This window comes from Caloenas nicobarica, chromosome 1 (assembly GCF_036013445.1).
Source record: "Caloenas nicobarica isolate bCalNic1 chromosome 1, bCalNic1.hap1, whole genome shotgun sequence".
NCBI lineage: Eukaryota > Metazoa > Chordata > Aves > Columbiformes > Columbidae > Caloenas > Caloenas nicobarica.
This window is the reverse complement of record NC_088245.1, coordinates 204,147,973-204,164,380: the sequence shown is the minus strand read 5'-3', so window position 1 is coordinate 204,164,380 and position 16,408 is coordinate 204,147,973. Positions and strand designations below refer to the sequence as shown.

Genomic DNA, 16,408 nt, shown 5'->3' with positions numbered 1-16,408 from the left:
TCTCACTTTAGGCTTGCTTTCACTGATTATTTTTTTCATTCCATGGTGCAGTTGCATGTGCTGCAGTAGCAAAAGCCATTTGTTACCCCCTGTAGCAGCATAAGCCAAAACCAGCTTGTCATCCCATGCAGTTAGGTGAGGTGGAGGCTCTTCGCAATGCAAAAGGAAGGGCAGAGTATGTATAGTCTCATCTTCACCCTCAAGGTTCTGCAGAGGCTGAATGTGTGACTGAATATTCCTGTTCTTATAATATGATCAGAAACAGACTGAGCCTCCACTTTGCTACCAGCAAGCTGTAATTTACTCACCTCTCCTATGTTTGCTTACAGTAGAACAGGAAATTATCCCAGGCTGCAGCTTTCAGACAGTTTTATTTAAACACTGACATTCTGTACAGAGTAAATACCTCACCAGAGCTTTAGTACAGTGGAGTTCAGCGACAGAGAAGTGAGGGAAAATGGCTGATGAAGCCTGTTCCAGTCAAATCACAACTTCACTCACTCAGCTTTGTTAGCTCTTCTGCAACACAAAGCAGGCAGCAACATCTCTCTCCATCCCTTCCAGGAGGGCAAAGGCTTCCTGTGCTTCTGAACTGGTTTCCAAATAGCATCCACTATTTCATCTAACAGACCAATAAGGGAAGTTGGAATGACACCTTTAATTCTAGATTATTGCAATAAACAGTCTAAATAAGGTTGTGTTTGAAAGAGCTTTCTAGTTCTTCCTTGCAGCACTCACAGCAACCTCACCAGGACCTGAGAGAGAAAAAAACATCTATCAGCACTTTCACTCAAACAAAAACGCAAAAACCACAAACCAAAACACCACCAAAAAACCCACAGCCATTTGAACTTTGTCTTCCTCATATTGAGTTCTTCACACTTAACAAGGCTTCCTCTAGTCTGAAGCAGTTTAATTTCAGGACTTGGTACTGGTATCAAAGCAGTAACACGGGAAAGACTTACATACCCCCTTACTACAATGTTAAGAGGCAGAAGCATCATCTCAATGCCAGCTCCCCACATACCATTATTTTCTGTTTCCTGGAGCTACTCACTGTGCCTGTAGCATTCCCACCCTGCACTTCTCCCTCACCCAGCTGTTCCGGATTAAGACCTTCATGCAGCTCTAGGAGTGTATCATATTGCCAAGGGAAAAAGGAAGCAGCAATTAAGTCACAAGACTGCTGGTGTCACAACTGTGTTAACCTGTTCTCCAACTTCACATGCTGTGAAAGTCAACTGGTCTGAGAATGGAACTGAGCAGCCTCTTCCCTACACCAGCATCTCAAAGCACCTGAGGGCAGAGGATAAACATCCTTTTTCACCCCAAGAGGCCTCACTAGGGAAAGTTTATCTCCTCATAAATAGACCACAGCACACACTAAGTGTCCACGGCATCCTGCAGAGGATTTTAATATGCGGTCACCGCGTTAAGAGCTGCTGGTTTTTCAGCCACGCAAACTCTCTTTGAAGTGACCTGGAGCTTTCAGTATCAGCAGTTTTGCTGAGCACTCTTACCTTCAGACTCACTTTGGTGGCACTCGGTGTTTCTCAGCCCTCTGACATACTGCAGCTATGGGTTAAAGTCAGATTTGGTTAGTGTAAGCAAAGTGTTAACAACAAAGTTGGATGTGAATTGCACGGAGCAGCCCTTTCTCTCCCCTTTTTGCTTCTGTGTGTGACAACCATCAACCATCCATCCTCCCCACAGCAGCTTCTGGAGTCCAAGTTACAAAGGTTCTGGATAGAACTTTTGTTCCTCTGTATCTGAAGTGCTGGAGGTGCCCAAAGACACAGCCACAGCCCTACACCTCAGCAGGAACCTACTCTGTCATCGAAGCAGCAGGAGGGAGCGCTGTGTCTGACCCACACTACAGCTTTATTGCCAGCAGACTTTGTGCCACATCATGTGGCAATGGAAGAGACTGCTGGACTTGCTTTATGGTCATGTCCACAGCTCACCAGAAACAGCAACATCCCAGCAGCCTTGGTAATGACCAGGTACTCGGCTCTCACTGCTGCTACCACCAACTTAAAATTGATATTCAAGTTCTCCTTCTTTCTTGTTAAGGACCAATCAATCCTGCCAAGCTGTGTACACCAACAAGCCTAAAATCTGTTAAAAGCTCCAAGTGCAGAACAATTCCTCATGACCAAGAGCAGTCTAACTCAAACTAGTGCTACAAATTGCTGCACAATTGTGACATCCATTTCAAGTATATATACGCACAAGAATGGCTCCCAGATACACAACCTGCTCAGATACTGGGGAATCACTGCCCAGCAGTCTCTGCTACTAGACGACAATTTCCACACTCTGACTGAGGTTTCAATGTTCTACAGTCATACCAAGTTAACACATGGACTTGTGTAAAGTTGCAAGGAAACCTTCTGAACTGACAAGTAACTCCATACTCACCTGTCAGACAGGTTATCTTCCACAGCTCATTCTTCTAACACAGCAGAAATCACATTGTTCCGTGCTTTAGCACCTGTTTAGAAAAAAAAAAAGAAACTCAATGCACTTGTCCAGTCGACAGTATCCAGTTCTCATATTGGAACATGGAAATAGAAAGCAAGTACACCCAGATCCCTGAATAAGGACGAAGACTGTTTCAGCAAAAATACCAGGTTTAACAGACACAGCAGAATGAAAACCAACGATGCCAAATGCTGACCTCCTGTAGCACTGGTTTTTGAACACCCCACCAGGAGAATGCTGCTGGGTGCAGATACCATACAGTGCAACAGCTGCAGTTTTTCACCTGCAATCACTCATTTTAACACTCAAGCTTTTTGTGTGCAGCAGTTAGTGTCTCGTGATGAGCTGACGTACTCTTCCTTTCACAAAAGCTGCCATGCAACTAAAAGAAAACAGACTCCATGAATTTCACCTAAAAGGAACAGAAGCTTCAGAATTCTTTTAAGTGTGTATGTATTCCTGCCATGAAGGATTTATACTTCTTCCAGAATATTTTGCTTCTTTTACTTTAAACTCTGCATTCTATAGAACAGAAGCCAGAAATGTTAAAGCTATAGTAGTAAACTGGCTGAGCTGCTCAGAGATTAACACTTTAGACTCAGGATCTTTCAGACATAAAACTCAATACTGCTGCTCAGGATGAATATATCAAACATCTACTTGACACAGAACAAAAAAATGCAGCATGTTTACAAAGTCACTTCAAGTTCAGACAGAGACCATAGCACTGTCTATTCTTACTTACAGCCACCAAAACAGGAAATGAAGAATCACTCCTTGGTGATCAAAGGGGGAATAGATTGTTTCAAGCCATCCAGAAAACTCAAACCGCAATAAATCATGTTAGTGATCAGGTACCTACACAAAAACCTGGCCAAAGAGTAAGTTCGGCCCATGTAATCCAAAATTTTGGTTACACCTGAGGACCCAGAACACACCATCTCTTGACTCTTACCAAGCTTTTCCACTTGAATCACTTTTTCATTTGTGTCAAAAGCATAAGTCAGTACCTAAAGGAAAACATAAAGCATTATTGCAGTTCCCAGGATACTACATCTGCAGAGATTTGTCTTGCAGTTTTATCCCACAGAGCTAACAGGTAGTTCAATGGGCAAAGCGAAACCACAAGTTTATTCTGTGAGGCGTTTCCAACGACACGAACCTACAGAAGAGATCCTATCGGGATAGACCTCAACACTTCTGCTACTATAAATTAACACAACAGATACAAATTAAGCAGACTGGAAAGGTATCTCAAAAAAACACTTCGTACATTTGTTTCAAGACATTTGGGGGCAGGAGGAAGGTAAGTGGTATTTTATCTTCCCCACGTTAGTGGAACTCCTTTGTGTGAGCAACAGTTTTAAGCCCTCTGTCATTAAGGTATGCGCAGAACCTCAGAGGTTGTACTAACCTAGAAGAGGCCTCGGATTTCTGCGAAATGGTGTTCTGTATTTCTTCTCATTACACTCCACCTGAAAAAACAAGCTAAGGTTACAGACTGACATGTATATGCACACAAAACCATCAGAACCTAGAGCAGTACTTGGTACTTAGGTGATTTCTAACCACCACAGGCATTCCTGGATAGCCTCTCTCTCTGAGAGAAGCTTTTCTTTACAAAAAAATCAGAGTCATGATCTTTGCTCACTGACACAAAACACTGCTTGTTAAGATGCTCAGAATAAAGTGACATAAAAAGAACACTAAGGTAACGGATTTGTTCAGAAAGGCTATTCTCACTCACTCTCTTCAGAGCAGTTGAACATATTGCCAATCATCACAACAATTTTCTCACAGCATTCTCAAATTCGGAGGAAGACAAGCTTTCATGTTTTCTAAAGCAACACTGCATCTTCTCAGTAAGAAAACCAGCAATACAAGCAGCTCAGCAGGTTGAAGACGGACAGCTAACCTGCAACAGGCAAGGGCTAAAAACCAATCTGTCACACTAACTTACCGTGATGCTAGTTCAGACTGGACCATCATGTAGGCTCCCTAAAAAGAAGGAAATTGTTGCAACTGAGTAATAATTCCAAGTTACTTCAGCATTGTAGTAATTTTTACTATGACTTCGGTACTTTTATACTCGAAGCAGGCAGACTGTACCCCAGTTATGCTGTCTGAATGCTAATGGCACAACAACGTGTTGGTTTGTTTGTTCATTTTTTTTGACAGAGGCATGGCCCAGACTACCATACAACTATCAACAAAATCCATCTGCAATTCAAGAAATCAGAGCACCATGGCACAGAATGTACAACCAAGGGAGTTACCCAACAGTCAGCTGGTGTCGTGATGTAAAGAAAACCCATCTGACACACAATTTTAAGACACCTTACAAATATGCTCTAATAAACCATCTACAAGAATGCAGCACTGCATGTCTTTACCTGCCGATTCTAGTTCCTCTAGTAGGCAGAATTAAAAAAAAAAACTAAACAAGCTAATCCTCAAGATTTACAGTAGCTACATTTTGAACTACGTTTGCATAATTCTTCCACTAAGTAAACCTGTTACAGGTCTCATTGTCACCACTGCAATTAGCTTTACAGCGAGGAAAGCAGAACCTGTTAGTCTTCTAGCCACGTTCTTCAATTCAGACACACAGTTGAGTCGTGTCTATTTGCTGAATAACGAGGCATAGCAATTAACTCTTGACAATGTCTGTAGAATAGCTTCTGGTTTTGAAGCCCAGCCAGTTAACTTCAAAAGAAACATGTCGCTAGCTGCCATCTGGTACTTGGATTTGTGTTTCAAAATAAAATATTGCTTCTTTGTAAAAAGGCAACCAAAAAGCTAAGACTTGAGTTTTTATGATGCTCATCCAACTACCTCCACCTCAGAAAAAACAACTATTTCCTCAGTACTTACCCTTAAGTAGAGGCTTTCCACTGTGTTCCAGACATCACAGGAATGCCCTTTAAGAAAAAATGTTTTAGAAAAAGGCCATTGCTTTAACTATACTTTTATCTCATAACAGTTCAACAGTTCTTCAATGTGGTATCTGACAAACTTCGCAATAAGAAACCTTCAATCTACTTGTTTCAACAGAAATACCAAGTTTAACCAGCACATCTGCATGAAAACCAACGATGCCAACTGCTGAAATACAGTAGCACTGCTTTTTGAACACCCCATCAGGGAGACACTGCTGGGTGCAGATACCAGACAGTGCACAAATTAGTCTGATTATTTGCTGTGGAAATAGTAATTGAAGAAATCTAATACTCTTACACACAAAGCTTACCTTTTTCACCAACACATTCCACAAAAGCCCACCAAAGTACTAGATTTGTACATCAGAAGGGCAGCAAACAGCTGTAAGAATTCAAGCAGTTCAAAAAAGTTGCAGCTGCTCACGGCTGCAGAGCTGGTGTGTTCACCTGCAGAGCCTGGAAAGAGATTGACATAACTGAACCACACTTCTGCAAATCACAAACATGAAACTCACACCCTAGATTCCTCAGGATTTAAATGAATTGCTGATCAAATACATGCAAATATTGTCCCTTCATATATGTAACACAACTAATACGTTCATCAGCTGTGGGTTGCGAAAGAAGGGTTTTTTCTAAGCACTAGGTTCCAGGTTTTTGTCTACAGCAACAGACAAAAACTGAACACGTGCTGGAACAGACTGACTGCATCAACTTTTATCTTTTTACTATTTTTGAAACAGCTTTTTAACAGTACCAAAAAATCAAGTTATTTCTCAGTCTGCTACATACTTACAATAATAACTGTCACTTTCCACTACTGTTTTCTATTTTTAGAGACAGGTATAGTTTTGACCAAGGTAACTGGCAGAAAATCCAGTAACTGGCAGAAAATCCAGTATCATGCTGACATAAGAACAATTTATGCCACGTCAAACTGATGTTTTCTAGTCCAGTGCCCTTACTGCAGCAATGGCCAAAGAAAGTGCCTTGATCCTATCCTCTTAAGTATGTTCTTGCTAGGTTTCATCACTGCCCAGCTTTAGCTCAGGGCTTCCCATGTTCAAGATGTTTTCCTATCCAGTAATCTCACATGGCGTTTTCTTCCATTCTATTTCCCAGACTCTCCTGAAGCTACATGAACTGGGTAACATCCTGCAGTAAGTTTCACAGCTTTACCAATATATTTGTGCAAGACTACTATTGGCTTCTTCGTGCCGTCCCCTCTGTTCTTGCATGGGACATGCATTAAGATGAAACTTTACCAAACGGAAGCGATCAGAAGCTGCAGCTGAATGATACAGTCCAGTACAGAAAGGTACAGCAGTGAAGGTCCCAGGTAGCATCCAAACCACTCAGGTAAGATTTAAGTTGCCCTGCAGCATTCAACATCAGGTAAAACCAATGTACTTCTATATATGACTTCTAACAAAAACTGCATTTAATACACAAGTATTCAAGAACTCAAAAGTTTGGGTTTTCATTCAAGCAGAGGCTACAGGCTCTAATTTTGGTCAGACTGAGAGAAGAGATGTTGCACTGAGCTCCATACTTTGGAAGCCTTCACACAAGGTTGCACAGCTATGAAACACTGTAATGTATTCACACTTGAACTACGGAATACAGTTTTTTCCAAAATGTTGGGTGAAACGAAGTATAAAAGCTACCTGAAGAAAATAGGAACTGCAAACCAAGTAACAGCTTACCTTGCACATCGAGAGAACTGAGCGGTAGTATTTCATCTTCCAAAGGCAACAAACTAGAAGAAAAAAGTGATAAGAACTGTCAGGTATGATCGGATAACTCAAGATTCCTAAGGCCAAAAGCTAGGTCTCAGCAATCAATTTAGCGGTTGTAATAAGCTTGATTTTCATGTGTATTTATCCAGTTCTAATCAGAATTGAAATTTAGTTCATTTCTGAGTCACTCAGCAGTTGAACAGAAAAATTCATCACATGAACTGCAGAATGAGCAGGACTCCAGGTACCACCTCACTATGCCTTACCACGCCAGAACCACGATCCTCGGTCCAGGATGAGTCTTTCAAGCCATGGAGTATTTCTCAGGTACATGCCTGGAAGAATCACGTTTAACCATTAATTTTGGACCAATACTCAATGTGATCTTAAACTACTGCAGAGTAATTTTTACAGTTTTACCCCCTAGCTACCAAGTTGCAACTGGGAAACCTCAAACTTCCTTTACAAAGACTTGGGACCTTAATTCAAGCACATAAGAAATGCTGCTTGATCTGCTCTCATTGTACTGAGGACTCACTGTATATCTTCTCACACTGTCAACTACATTTTGAAGGAAATGAAACCAGGAGATATTAAGTCTTTTTCTGACAATATCACTGTTTGTCCCAGACTACTTTTACCTGATGAACAGCTGTTAGTTTGTTGCTGACAGCCATTTGGTTATTAAGAGCATTTGAGTGAGGCAGATTACCCTTTGTTTTTTCAGTATTGTTGATTGACAAGTAAACTTCTTAAACAATTTTTTATTTCTACTGCTACCAAGACAGCCTTGTCATCTAGGAGTTAGCTGTATTCAGACCACTTTTAAACATTCATTAGTCATGTTTCCAACGGTCTAAAGCACCCTTGAGAAAAGGTGTTTGCAACTGGGGCAACGCTTGTTAAGTAATGTCATCATAAAGAGCTTTGATCTTCTGCTTAGTCATGTTCACAACAGAACCCATTCTGGACAGAGGAGGGCAAAAGGGGAGAAACAATCTTTTAATCCACGATTCACTATGCTGCTACAGTTATTTTTTAAGATAACTTATAAATTCAGGTTATTCTATTGGATTCAGGAGCAGAGAATTAGTTTCCTGGAAAGTTATTCCACATAGTCAACCTCAATCATACAAACTGATTTTTATCATCGTTCAAATACATTAACCATATTTTGCAATAGACTTGTGCCCAAGTTGACTAACCACTTCTGAATTTTTACTATTGGCACTTGATTTGCATTAAGCTTCAATTGTGTCTTCAACCCTTAGCTCTCAAAGTATTTCAAAGTTTAACCTGCATTTCCTTAAGACACAGAAAAATAATCAAGTGCCACTTACAAAAGTCACCTATGAAAGAAAGGCATCCAAATTGTCCTTTGTAACATAAGCACATGTATGTACATACACAAATGCATACACTTTCCTATACTGTGCTGCTACTATGTTACAATATTTAGAACTTGTTTTCCTATTTTTAACTACATAAATTCCATAATCCATTGGTTAAAACTAGTCAAGTCGCAGAAGCCAGCATTTCAGCAAGATTATCAGCCACTGGATCAAGGATATCATACACTTGATAAAGGACAGCAAAGAAGACACTTAGAAGCTTAGCAAAAAGACAAATATTACTGGTTTTGTAACCATCTCAGGCACAAGCCCAATATACTCACCTTAAACCAAACCTGACTAGGTTGCTTGGTTGATAGCTTAATACTGGCTTCAGAACAATGTTTTAAACCAAGTAGGCCATGAAAAAGGTAACTGAAGAGTGACCACTGCCACTTCATTGCTCAGTTTTCTGTTCACTGGGGTGACCCTTGCAGAAGCCCAGAGTTTGCAGCAGCACAGTCTTCTTCCTCCTCTACTTCAATGACTTTAGGTGATTTTGCACGTTTTCTTTCTTGCTTTGACTTTTTCTTACTGGGAATTTTACTGCTTATAATGAAAGAGCTGTTCTCCTAAGAAAATGGAAGATAGAAATATTCACAAGTCTAGTTTTGAGACACTTAAAAGGTAAGATTTTGGTAGTAACTTCACAAACTTATAGAACTCTTCAGAAAACTCCAGAATTCCTATACATTCCAGCACTACTTCATAGAGAGTGTAGACTCTCAAAACAACTTCCTTCTGCATTACAGATCAGGATTCACAGGTATGACACAGTTAACTCTGGATCTAAGTTCAAGAATTAAGTACTCAAAACATTACCTACTCTTTAACCTCAGAAGAGAAATAAGGTTAGAGAGTTTCTGAAGTTAAGGAATATTTACTCACCACTACTTTGGCATCAAAGTCATCTTGATTATGAGAATTCAAGCTGTCATCACCATCATCACTGAAATATAAAAATTCAAGTCAAGTTCCTATTTTTATAGTAGCCCAAAATATGCAAATTATTGCCCTACCACAGCCCCTGGTTTCTCTTAATGTGTAAGGAAGTGCTACAGCTTGTACCCTGTTTCCCCAAAAAGAAGCCCGAGCATGATTTTTCAGGATTTTTGAGGATGCTCAAAATATAAGCCCTAACCCAAAAATAAGCCCTAGTTGCAGTTCATTAAAAAGTCAATTTAAATAGTGTCCAGGCAGCTACACATGTAAAAAAAGTAAGCATCTTTTGAAGCGAAAATTAATATAAGACCCTGTCTTATTTTCGGGGAAACAGGGTAGGTGTAAGATAATACTACTTCTGCATAAGGTTGTTCTCAAATTGTAGTTTCTGAATCCAGAACTGCATCCTAAGTAGCAATTCCGGCAGGACAGAAGCAGTGCTTAGCAGCAGAAGAAACATTCAGTATCAGACATCAATAGTAGTATTGAGATATTTATGATTACACCACCAAACAAACTAGAAAGTCAGCAAGCCAGAAACCCAGCAGAATATGATCAAGAAAATCAGACAACAGGCATTAGCCAACAGGAGCACAAAGCTGTCTTCCTGCTATTATAACTGAAAAATATTATCTCTGCACTGCCATGGAACATAAGTATGAAATCCAGTTCTACTGGCATCGACAGGTTTAAGACAGAAAGGACTCCCTCAAAGGAAATTAAACCATTTTATTCAATGAGTGGCACAGGAAGAGCTGGTTCTAAAACCTACAAAATCTTCCAATACTCATTCCTATAAAGAATTCAATGTCTGGATAAGCTGACTTGCATTTATTCTACAGAACTTTGTTTCTTCTGGTCTTTTGTAAGAGAGCAAACTAATTATTGTTACTCATTTTACATGCTCACCCTAATACTTCTACTCACATAATTAGCAGTGTAAGTGATTACTGAAGTGAAAAGCAGCTGAAAGACTGCTTTGTACCTTACACTGTCTTTTAGTCTTTCTAATTTAATGTGCTGAGTATACTTAAAATATTAAGTATTCTTGCTGATTTACTGATCCCTTTATTGCATCTAAGTTAACTGCTTGATCATAAAGACCAAGGATGATACTTCAATGCTTAATACAGTAAAAAGGAAGTTAAAAAATATCCTTTAGTCTTTGCCATAAAACACTCCACTTCATTATCTGGGGTAACTATAGAGAAACTCATCTCAGGAACATTTTTACCATATCATTTTAATGAGACATTACAAATCACCACTTGAAAGAATGATCTGTCTTCAGATTAAAAATATCTCGTTCTATGAGAAGTTCCAGGTCATATTTACAAGCACAGAATCCCAAGTGGCTGAGCACTTTGTTCCCAAAATAAACAACACTTTCATAAGCAGATACTCACACTTAGATTACACAATGTTGACAGCAGTTAAAAGGACAGGATAAGAGCTGAACTTGATACACCTACAACTGTAACAAACCCACATGCTCCTCTCCTATCTCCTGAATTTTTCAAGTGTCAGAGCAGCAGAGACTGCACTGGTGTGGCTGGATGGAGTTAGTTTTCTCCAGAGCAACCTGCACAGTGCTGTTTGGGATTGGAGACTAAAGCAGGGCTGGTGCCCTCCCCACACCAGCAAACATGCATCTGCCTGTACACACACGCATTTATATTTAGGTAAGAACAAATAAACCAAGTTTTATACCACCTAAAAATATAAAGACGAACTTACCTTGCCTCCTGAATAGGAGAAATGGGGCCTTCATCATCTAAATATTTGTGTTTCCGTACCACCAGACATTCTCTCTCTAAGTCTTCATCAGCCTCAAGGGCTTTTAGAGCTTTTCTAAGATGTTCTTCATATTTAAGCACTTCAATGTACTGCAAATATCCCTTTGTAGCTGCTTGCTAAAGAAAAAAATACATCAGGTGAGATCTTAAAAATGACTATAAAGCATTTATACCATGAACTGAATTGTAGTATTATACTGGCGCCCATATTTTAGCTGTGTTTGTCTCAAAGGTATTAAACAGACAACATCAAGTGTTCTGTTCAACAGAGGTAAAAACCGTTTCCTCATTTTCTTGTAGGATATCAGGTAGAAACACAACATAGCCAATTTAAATTCACTGCTTTTAGACTGAATGAAAAAAATACATTTATCCCACAAAAGAGGACTCACCTCATAGCCAAGAACCATCTTTAAGGGAAGATCTTTCTTTCCATAATGTTTTTCAACAAAAGGGAACCGAAAACCTCTGTCTAGAAGCCTTCTCTTTTGCTCTAAAGGCGAGGCTGTCAGCGGTGGCCTCCCTACAGGCTTCCCTGTGCTCTCATATTTTCTCTTCTTCCTCCTCTTCCCTGAGACAACCTTGAATTTTCGGTGCGCAGCAGCCTTAAACTTCTTTCCTCTGAAGTGATAGGCAAAAATGGCTTTCAAATTGAGTTTTGACTTCTGCTGCTTGGAAGTTTCCAATGATTTCAGCGGACTTGGATGGGACACGGAAGAATCGGAAGAGCTTTCACTGTCAGGCACTCCTTCAACAGATCCAGCTTGTTGCCCTGGAGACAGAGATCTCTTTTTTTGCTTTGAAGGTGCAATGGAGCTCTTGGGATGGTACTCACTGCCACCAGCAGCAGAGAGATCACTGAAAAGGAAAAAATAATATTTACTTTCAAAAGAATGTATACTTTTATGATATATGACACAGGTACTTCACACAAAAAATTCTAAACTAGAGACGAAACTCACATTTCTGAGTCACTGCTGTCCAGTAAAACCTCAGCTGAAGGTCTGCATACACCGTTAAGCTCATCTGAAGACTCCTCAGGAGCAGCTTTCTTCTGTCTTGAATGTGAATGCTTCATTTGTGTATTTGTTTCACATGCATGTACCTTATATGGTTCTTTCTGCTGGCTGCATATTGGTTCTTGGGCATTAGCATAATCAGAGCCAGAAGCCTGAGACTCATCTGCATCAGTCATGCTTCAGTGTGCCCTAAAAATCAATGAGAATTCAAGGCTTTAAAGAAAATTCTATGTAATCAGGTAACAAGCCTTCCACCACTCAACTTACAAGAACAACCTTCAGCACAGATTCTCCTGCAAACCACGAGCTAATGTATATGAACCCTCAGAGTAGCAGTTAAGTTGCAGTGACTTAAGACATTCATAGCATAATTTAGGTCAGAAGGGATTTTTACAGCTCTTTTGGTCCAACTCCTGCTCAAAGCAAGGCTAACTTCAGAGTTGCATCAGATTGTTCAGAAACTCATAGATCGGAGTTCCAAGTATTTTAACTCTCTCTCTACTAGGAATAAATTTTCCCTTGTATAAGGACACATGTAAGCCAACAGCTTCTTATACTTGGAAGGACATTGCAGCTTTAAGTCACACACAGATAGCCACCTCCCTGTGCTTTACAACCTTTTTAAACTAATCTAATAGTGTCGTCACCAGAAGCAATGCCATCTTCCCTCTCTTCTTTTGCTAGCTACATGATAATTAAAGCCTCCTGCTCTAATCATCTATCAATCCTTTGCTCACTGGCTATCAACCCACATGGAAAACAGTCCCACAAACAAAATGTTAATTTTCAGTCAAACCTGCAAGACAACCCAATCCACGCCTTCAGCTGCCCATGTCTATACAAAAGGGACTGAAACACATAGCAGAGAAACAGGTCTTTCTTACTTAACAGCCTTGAGTTATTTTATCTGGTCCTTGGTCATTTACTAGCCATGTAGATCTGCATCTTTGTAATTTTACTGTACTTTTTACCATTTCACAAACCCATCATCATACCCATTAATATTTCAAATGTAATTACACGCCATTTAGCATCTGAAGACTCAACCAAATGCAGATAACCTGCTATTATCTGGATAACAGTTTCATGTTGTAGGCTACAGATTACTGCATGGATTCAGGAAGAAGGCCTCCCAAAAGTATGGTGTAAGCAACACCAAATTGAGAAGTCTGAAAACATAGTACATCTATATAGATCAGCAGTAAAGAATAAGAATAGCAGGCCAGGACACATGGCTACAGAACACAACCAGCCACGACTACTCACAATATTAAGTTCTCTTTCATCTATAATCCATCCAGCTACAGTGACCTCCAAGTTACTCTCAGAACAAAGATTGATAAAAATATCACAAGTCTGCTGCAGCCACACACCAGTGGCTGAATTTTAAGCAGCCTACAATTAGATAACTTTTTGCATCATCTAACTGTTCAAGGCAGAACCCACCCCACTGCATTTCTTCCAAAATGAAAATATTTAATTCCAAACCTGCATTAAATGCAGGTTCAGAAGTACGCTAGACCTTAAACTCATCCTAATGCACTTAAAATAGCAGCACAGGGGCTCAATCTGCCATTCACTGTGAGGAAAGGTGGTTTTTAGCAGCAACATGCACCTATGCCCTGGACAAACTGCAGCCATACTGGTACCATGAAACTGGCAAAGTAACGGACTCTTAAAATCATATTTTAGGGTTTTAAAAGTAGCATTTCTTTATTCAGTGCCAAGGGTGTCCCTCCATAGGTGCGCCACTGACTAGTCGGTTATACATGGTTTATATTGGTACAAATATTACACACTCATTACATTTCCCAGAAATCATTATCATATTGGCTGCCTACTCTGAGAACTAATTGCAGATGCATAAGGCAGATTATTCTATGGCCTCTGCTGTCATCTAGCGTCCTCCCACTGGTATTACAACCTCTTTCCATCTCTTCGATGGTCGTTCCTTCCTCTGCGAGGGTCGTTTATCATCTTCATCACTTGTTCACTGGTTGACCTCTTTATGCTGGCAGCTCACTGAGCAGGCGCAGTCCATTTGTGCTTACACTAAGCAGCAATTCTATAGCTTCAGTTATTTATTACCCTTCTTATTTGCTTTAAGTTCTGCTTCTAAGGACTCTGTTCCACTCCATCAACATCTTTTGCAAGTTTGTGGTTAGTACAGCGAGGTATCCTACCTAAATACGGTTAGTAAGCAACAAAATACAGATCTTATCCTAATATATGGTCAGTAGATAACAAAGTACAAGTTCCTCTTAAGTGCAAATTATTAAAATACAAATCTTACATACTGTTATAAAAAAAAAAAAAAAAATCAGAACGACAATTGGGATCTGTTGTATCAAGATATACATATCAGTGTGAGGAAATGTGGTTTTTAGCAGCAACCTGCACCTATGTCCTGGACAAACTGCAGCCACACCGTTAACATCAGTTCACCCAAGACCTGACAAACACGATGGGGCGGAGTCTGGTTGGAGGCCTGTATCTAGTGGAGTGCCTCAAGGGTCAGTTCTGGGACCAATACTGTTCAATATATTCATCAATGACTTGGATGAGGGAATTGAGTGTACTATCAGCAAGTTTGCTGATGACACCAAGCTGGGAGGAGTGGCTGACACGCCAGAGGGCTGTGCTGCCATCCAGCGAGATCTGGACAGGCTGGAGAGTTGGGCGGGGAAAAATTTAATGAAATATAACAAGGGGAAATGTAGAGTCTTGCATCTGGGCAGGAACAACCCCAGGTTCCAGTACAGGTTGGGGAATGACCTATTAGAGAGCAGTGTAGGGGAAAGAGACCTGGGGGTCCTGGTGGACAGCAGGATGACCATGAGCCAGCACTGGGCCCTTGTGGCCAAGAAGGCCAATGGCATCCTGGGGTGTCTTAGAAGAGGAGTGGTTAGTAGGTCGAGAGAGGTTCTCCTTCCCCTCTACTCTGCCCTGGTGAGACCTCATCTGGAATATTGTGTCCAGTTCTGGGCCCCTCAGTTCAAGAAGGACAGGGAACTGCTGGAGAGAGTCCAGCGCAGGGCCACAAAGATGATTAAGGGAGTGGAGCATCTCCCTTATGAGGAAAGGCTGAGGGAGCTGGGTCTCTTTAGCTTGGAGAAGAGGAGACTGAGGGGTGACCTCATCAATGTTTATAAATATATAAAGGGTGGGTGTCACGAGGATGGAGCCAGGCTCTTCTCGGTGACAACCAACAGTAAGACAAGGGGTAATGGGTTCAAGCTGGAACACAAGAGGTTCCACTTAAATGTGAGAAGAAACTTCTTCTCAGTGAGGGTGACGGAACACTGGAACAGGCTGCCCAGGGAGGTTGTGGAGTCTCCTTCTCTGGAGACATTCAAAACCCGCCTGGACGCCTTCCTGTGTAACCTCACCTAGGTGTTCCTGCTCTGGCAGGGGGATTGGACTAGATGATCTTTCGAGGTCCCTTCCAATCCCTAACATTCTGTGATTCTGTGATTCTGTGAAACAGGACGACACCCAAGCACCACCACACGCGACACCAGCCCTCACAGCTCCCCGGGCTGTGCTCGGTACTTACAGTTCGCAGCTCTGCACCGTTTACCGCCTCTGCTGCGCCTGTGTGCTGAACGGCCAGCGGGCCAGACAGATCTCCTCAGGAAACAAAGAAAACAAGGTGTAACCGGCTGATTATTTCACACAAACTTCCCTTCTCCTCAAATCGCCACCCCTTAGCTCGCCAACGTTTACCTCAGGCCCCGAGCCGGGCTGCGGCAGCGCTGGGGCCGGCGCCACGGCGGACACGCCGTGCGTGGGCACCCGCCCCGTCCCCACGGGCCGGGCCGCCCCACCCGCCCCGCTCCCGGAGGAGCCTCCCCGAGCGCCGGCCGCCGCTCCCCAGGACACCGCGCCGGGCCGGCCGCCCGCCCCGGGCCCTTCCCCGCGCACCAGCCCGCCGGCCAGCGGGCACGGCTCCATAACCCGCGACTCGCACCCGGAATAGGGTGTCCAGTTCTGGGCCCCTCAGTTCAAGGACAGGGAACTGCTGGAGAGAGTCCAGCGCAGCCACGAAGATGATGAAGGGAATGGAGCATCTCCTTATGAGGAAAGGCTGAGGGAGCT

General features: G+C 41.7%; 1 protein-coding gene and 8 non-coding genes across 11 annotated transcripts; all 9 read right to left on the bottom strand.

The window, feature by feature from the left end:
- Positions 1–352: 352 nt before the first annotated feature.
- On the bottom strand, positions 353–15,943 carry TAF1D (TATA-box binding protein associated factor, RNA polymerase I subunit D). 3 transcript variants are annotated; one of them, XM_065658228.1, is made up of 17 exons: positions 15,867–15,943; positions 12,254–12,499; positions 11,684–12,149; positions 11,233–11,408; positions 9,442–9,502; positions 8,838–9,125; positions 7,429–7,497; positions 7,130–7,182; positions 6,689–6,799; positions 5,735–5,879; positions 5,359–5,405; positions 4,445–4,482; positions 3,899–3,959; positions 3,440–3,494; positions 2,422–2,494; positions 1,521–1,575; positions 353–755 (listed from the first exon to the last, which is right to left on the bottom strand). In XM_065658228.1, exons 2-6 carry the CDS (start codon positions 12,484–12,486, stop codon positions 8,970–8,972), a joined length of 1,092 nt encoding a protein of 363 aa, XP_065514300.1. In that variant the 5' UTR covers positions 12,487–12,499; positions 15,867–15,943; the 3' UTR covers positions 353–755; positions 1,521–1,575; positions 2,422–2,494; positions 3,440–3,494; positions 3,899–3,959; positions 4,445–4,482; positions 5,359–5,405; positions 5,735–5,879; positions 6,689–6,799; positions 7,130–7,182; positions 7,429–7,497; positions 8,838–8,969. The 3 variants fall into 3 exon arrangements, with proteins under 3 accessions (XP_065514300.1, XP_065514302.1, XP_065514301.1); XM_065658230.1 differs by lacking the exon at positions 3,440–3,494; XM_065658229.1 differs by lacking the exon at positions 6,689–6,799.
- On the bottom strand, positions 1,352–1,481 carry LOC135984646 (small nucleolar RNA SNORA25). Its single transcript, XR_010605691.1, has one exon. It is a non-coding gene; the product is annotated as a small nucleolar RNA SNORA25 (small nucleolar RNA).
- Positions 2,611–2,749, bottom strand: LOC135984643 (small nucleolar RNA SNORA8). Its single transcript, XR_010605688.1, has one exon. It is a non-coding gene; the product is annotated as a small nucleolar RNA SNORA8 (small nucleolar RNA).
- LOC135984649 (small nucleolar RNA SNORA18) lies at positions 3,549–3,680 on the bottom strand. Its single transcript, XR_010605694.1, has one exon. It is a non-coding gene; the product is annotated as a small nucleolar RNA SNORA18 (small nucleolar RNA).
- On the bottom strand, positions 4,203–4,275 carry LOC135984642 (small nucleolar RNA Z40). Its single transcript, XR_010605687.1, has one exon. It is a non-coding gene; the product is annotated as a small nucleolar RNA Z40 (small nucleolar RNA).
- LOC135984647 (small nucleolar RNA SNORA1) lies at positions 4,996–5,128 on the bottom strand. The gene has a single exon (XR_010605692.1). It is a non-coding gene; the product is annotated as a small nucleolar RNA SNORA1 (small nucleolar RNA).
- Positions 5,525–5,663, bottom strand: LOC135984645 (small nucleolar RNA SNORA8). Its single transcript, XR_010605690.1, has one exon. It is a non-coding gene; the product is annotated as a small nucleolar RNA SNORA8 (small nucleolar RNA).
- On the bottom strand, positions 5,990–6,116 carry LOC135984652 (small nucleolar RNA SNORA40). Its single transcript, XR_010605697.1, has one exon. It is a non-coding gene; the product is annotated as a small nucleolar RNA SNORA40 (small nucleolar RNA).
- On the bottom strand, positions 7,313–7,384 carry LOC135984659 (small nucleolar RNA SNORD5). The gene has a single exon (XR_010605704.1). It is a non-coding gene; the product is annotated as a small nucleolar RNA SNORD5 (small nucleolar RNA).
- Positions 15,944–16,408: the final 465 nt, after the last annotated feature.

What these genes read in the sequence shown, in the direction of transcription:
- TAF1D (XM_065658228.1), bottom strand. Translation starts at nt 12,486, where the DNA reads ATGACTGATGCAGATGAGTCTCAGGCTTCTGGCTCTGATTATGCTAAT. An exon ending in AGATGGTTCTTGGCTATGAG is followed by an intron (nt 11,409 to 11,683) that starts GTGAGTCCTCTT and finishes TTTTTTCTTTAG; the next exon opens with CAAGCAGCTACAAAGGGATA. An exon ending in ACTTTGATGCCAAAGTAGTG is followed by an intron (nt 9,126 to 9,441) that starts GTGAGTAAATAT and finishes CCATTTTCTTAG; the next exon opens with GAGAACAGCTCTTTCATTAT.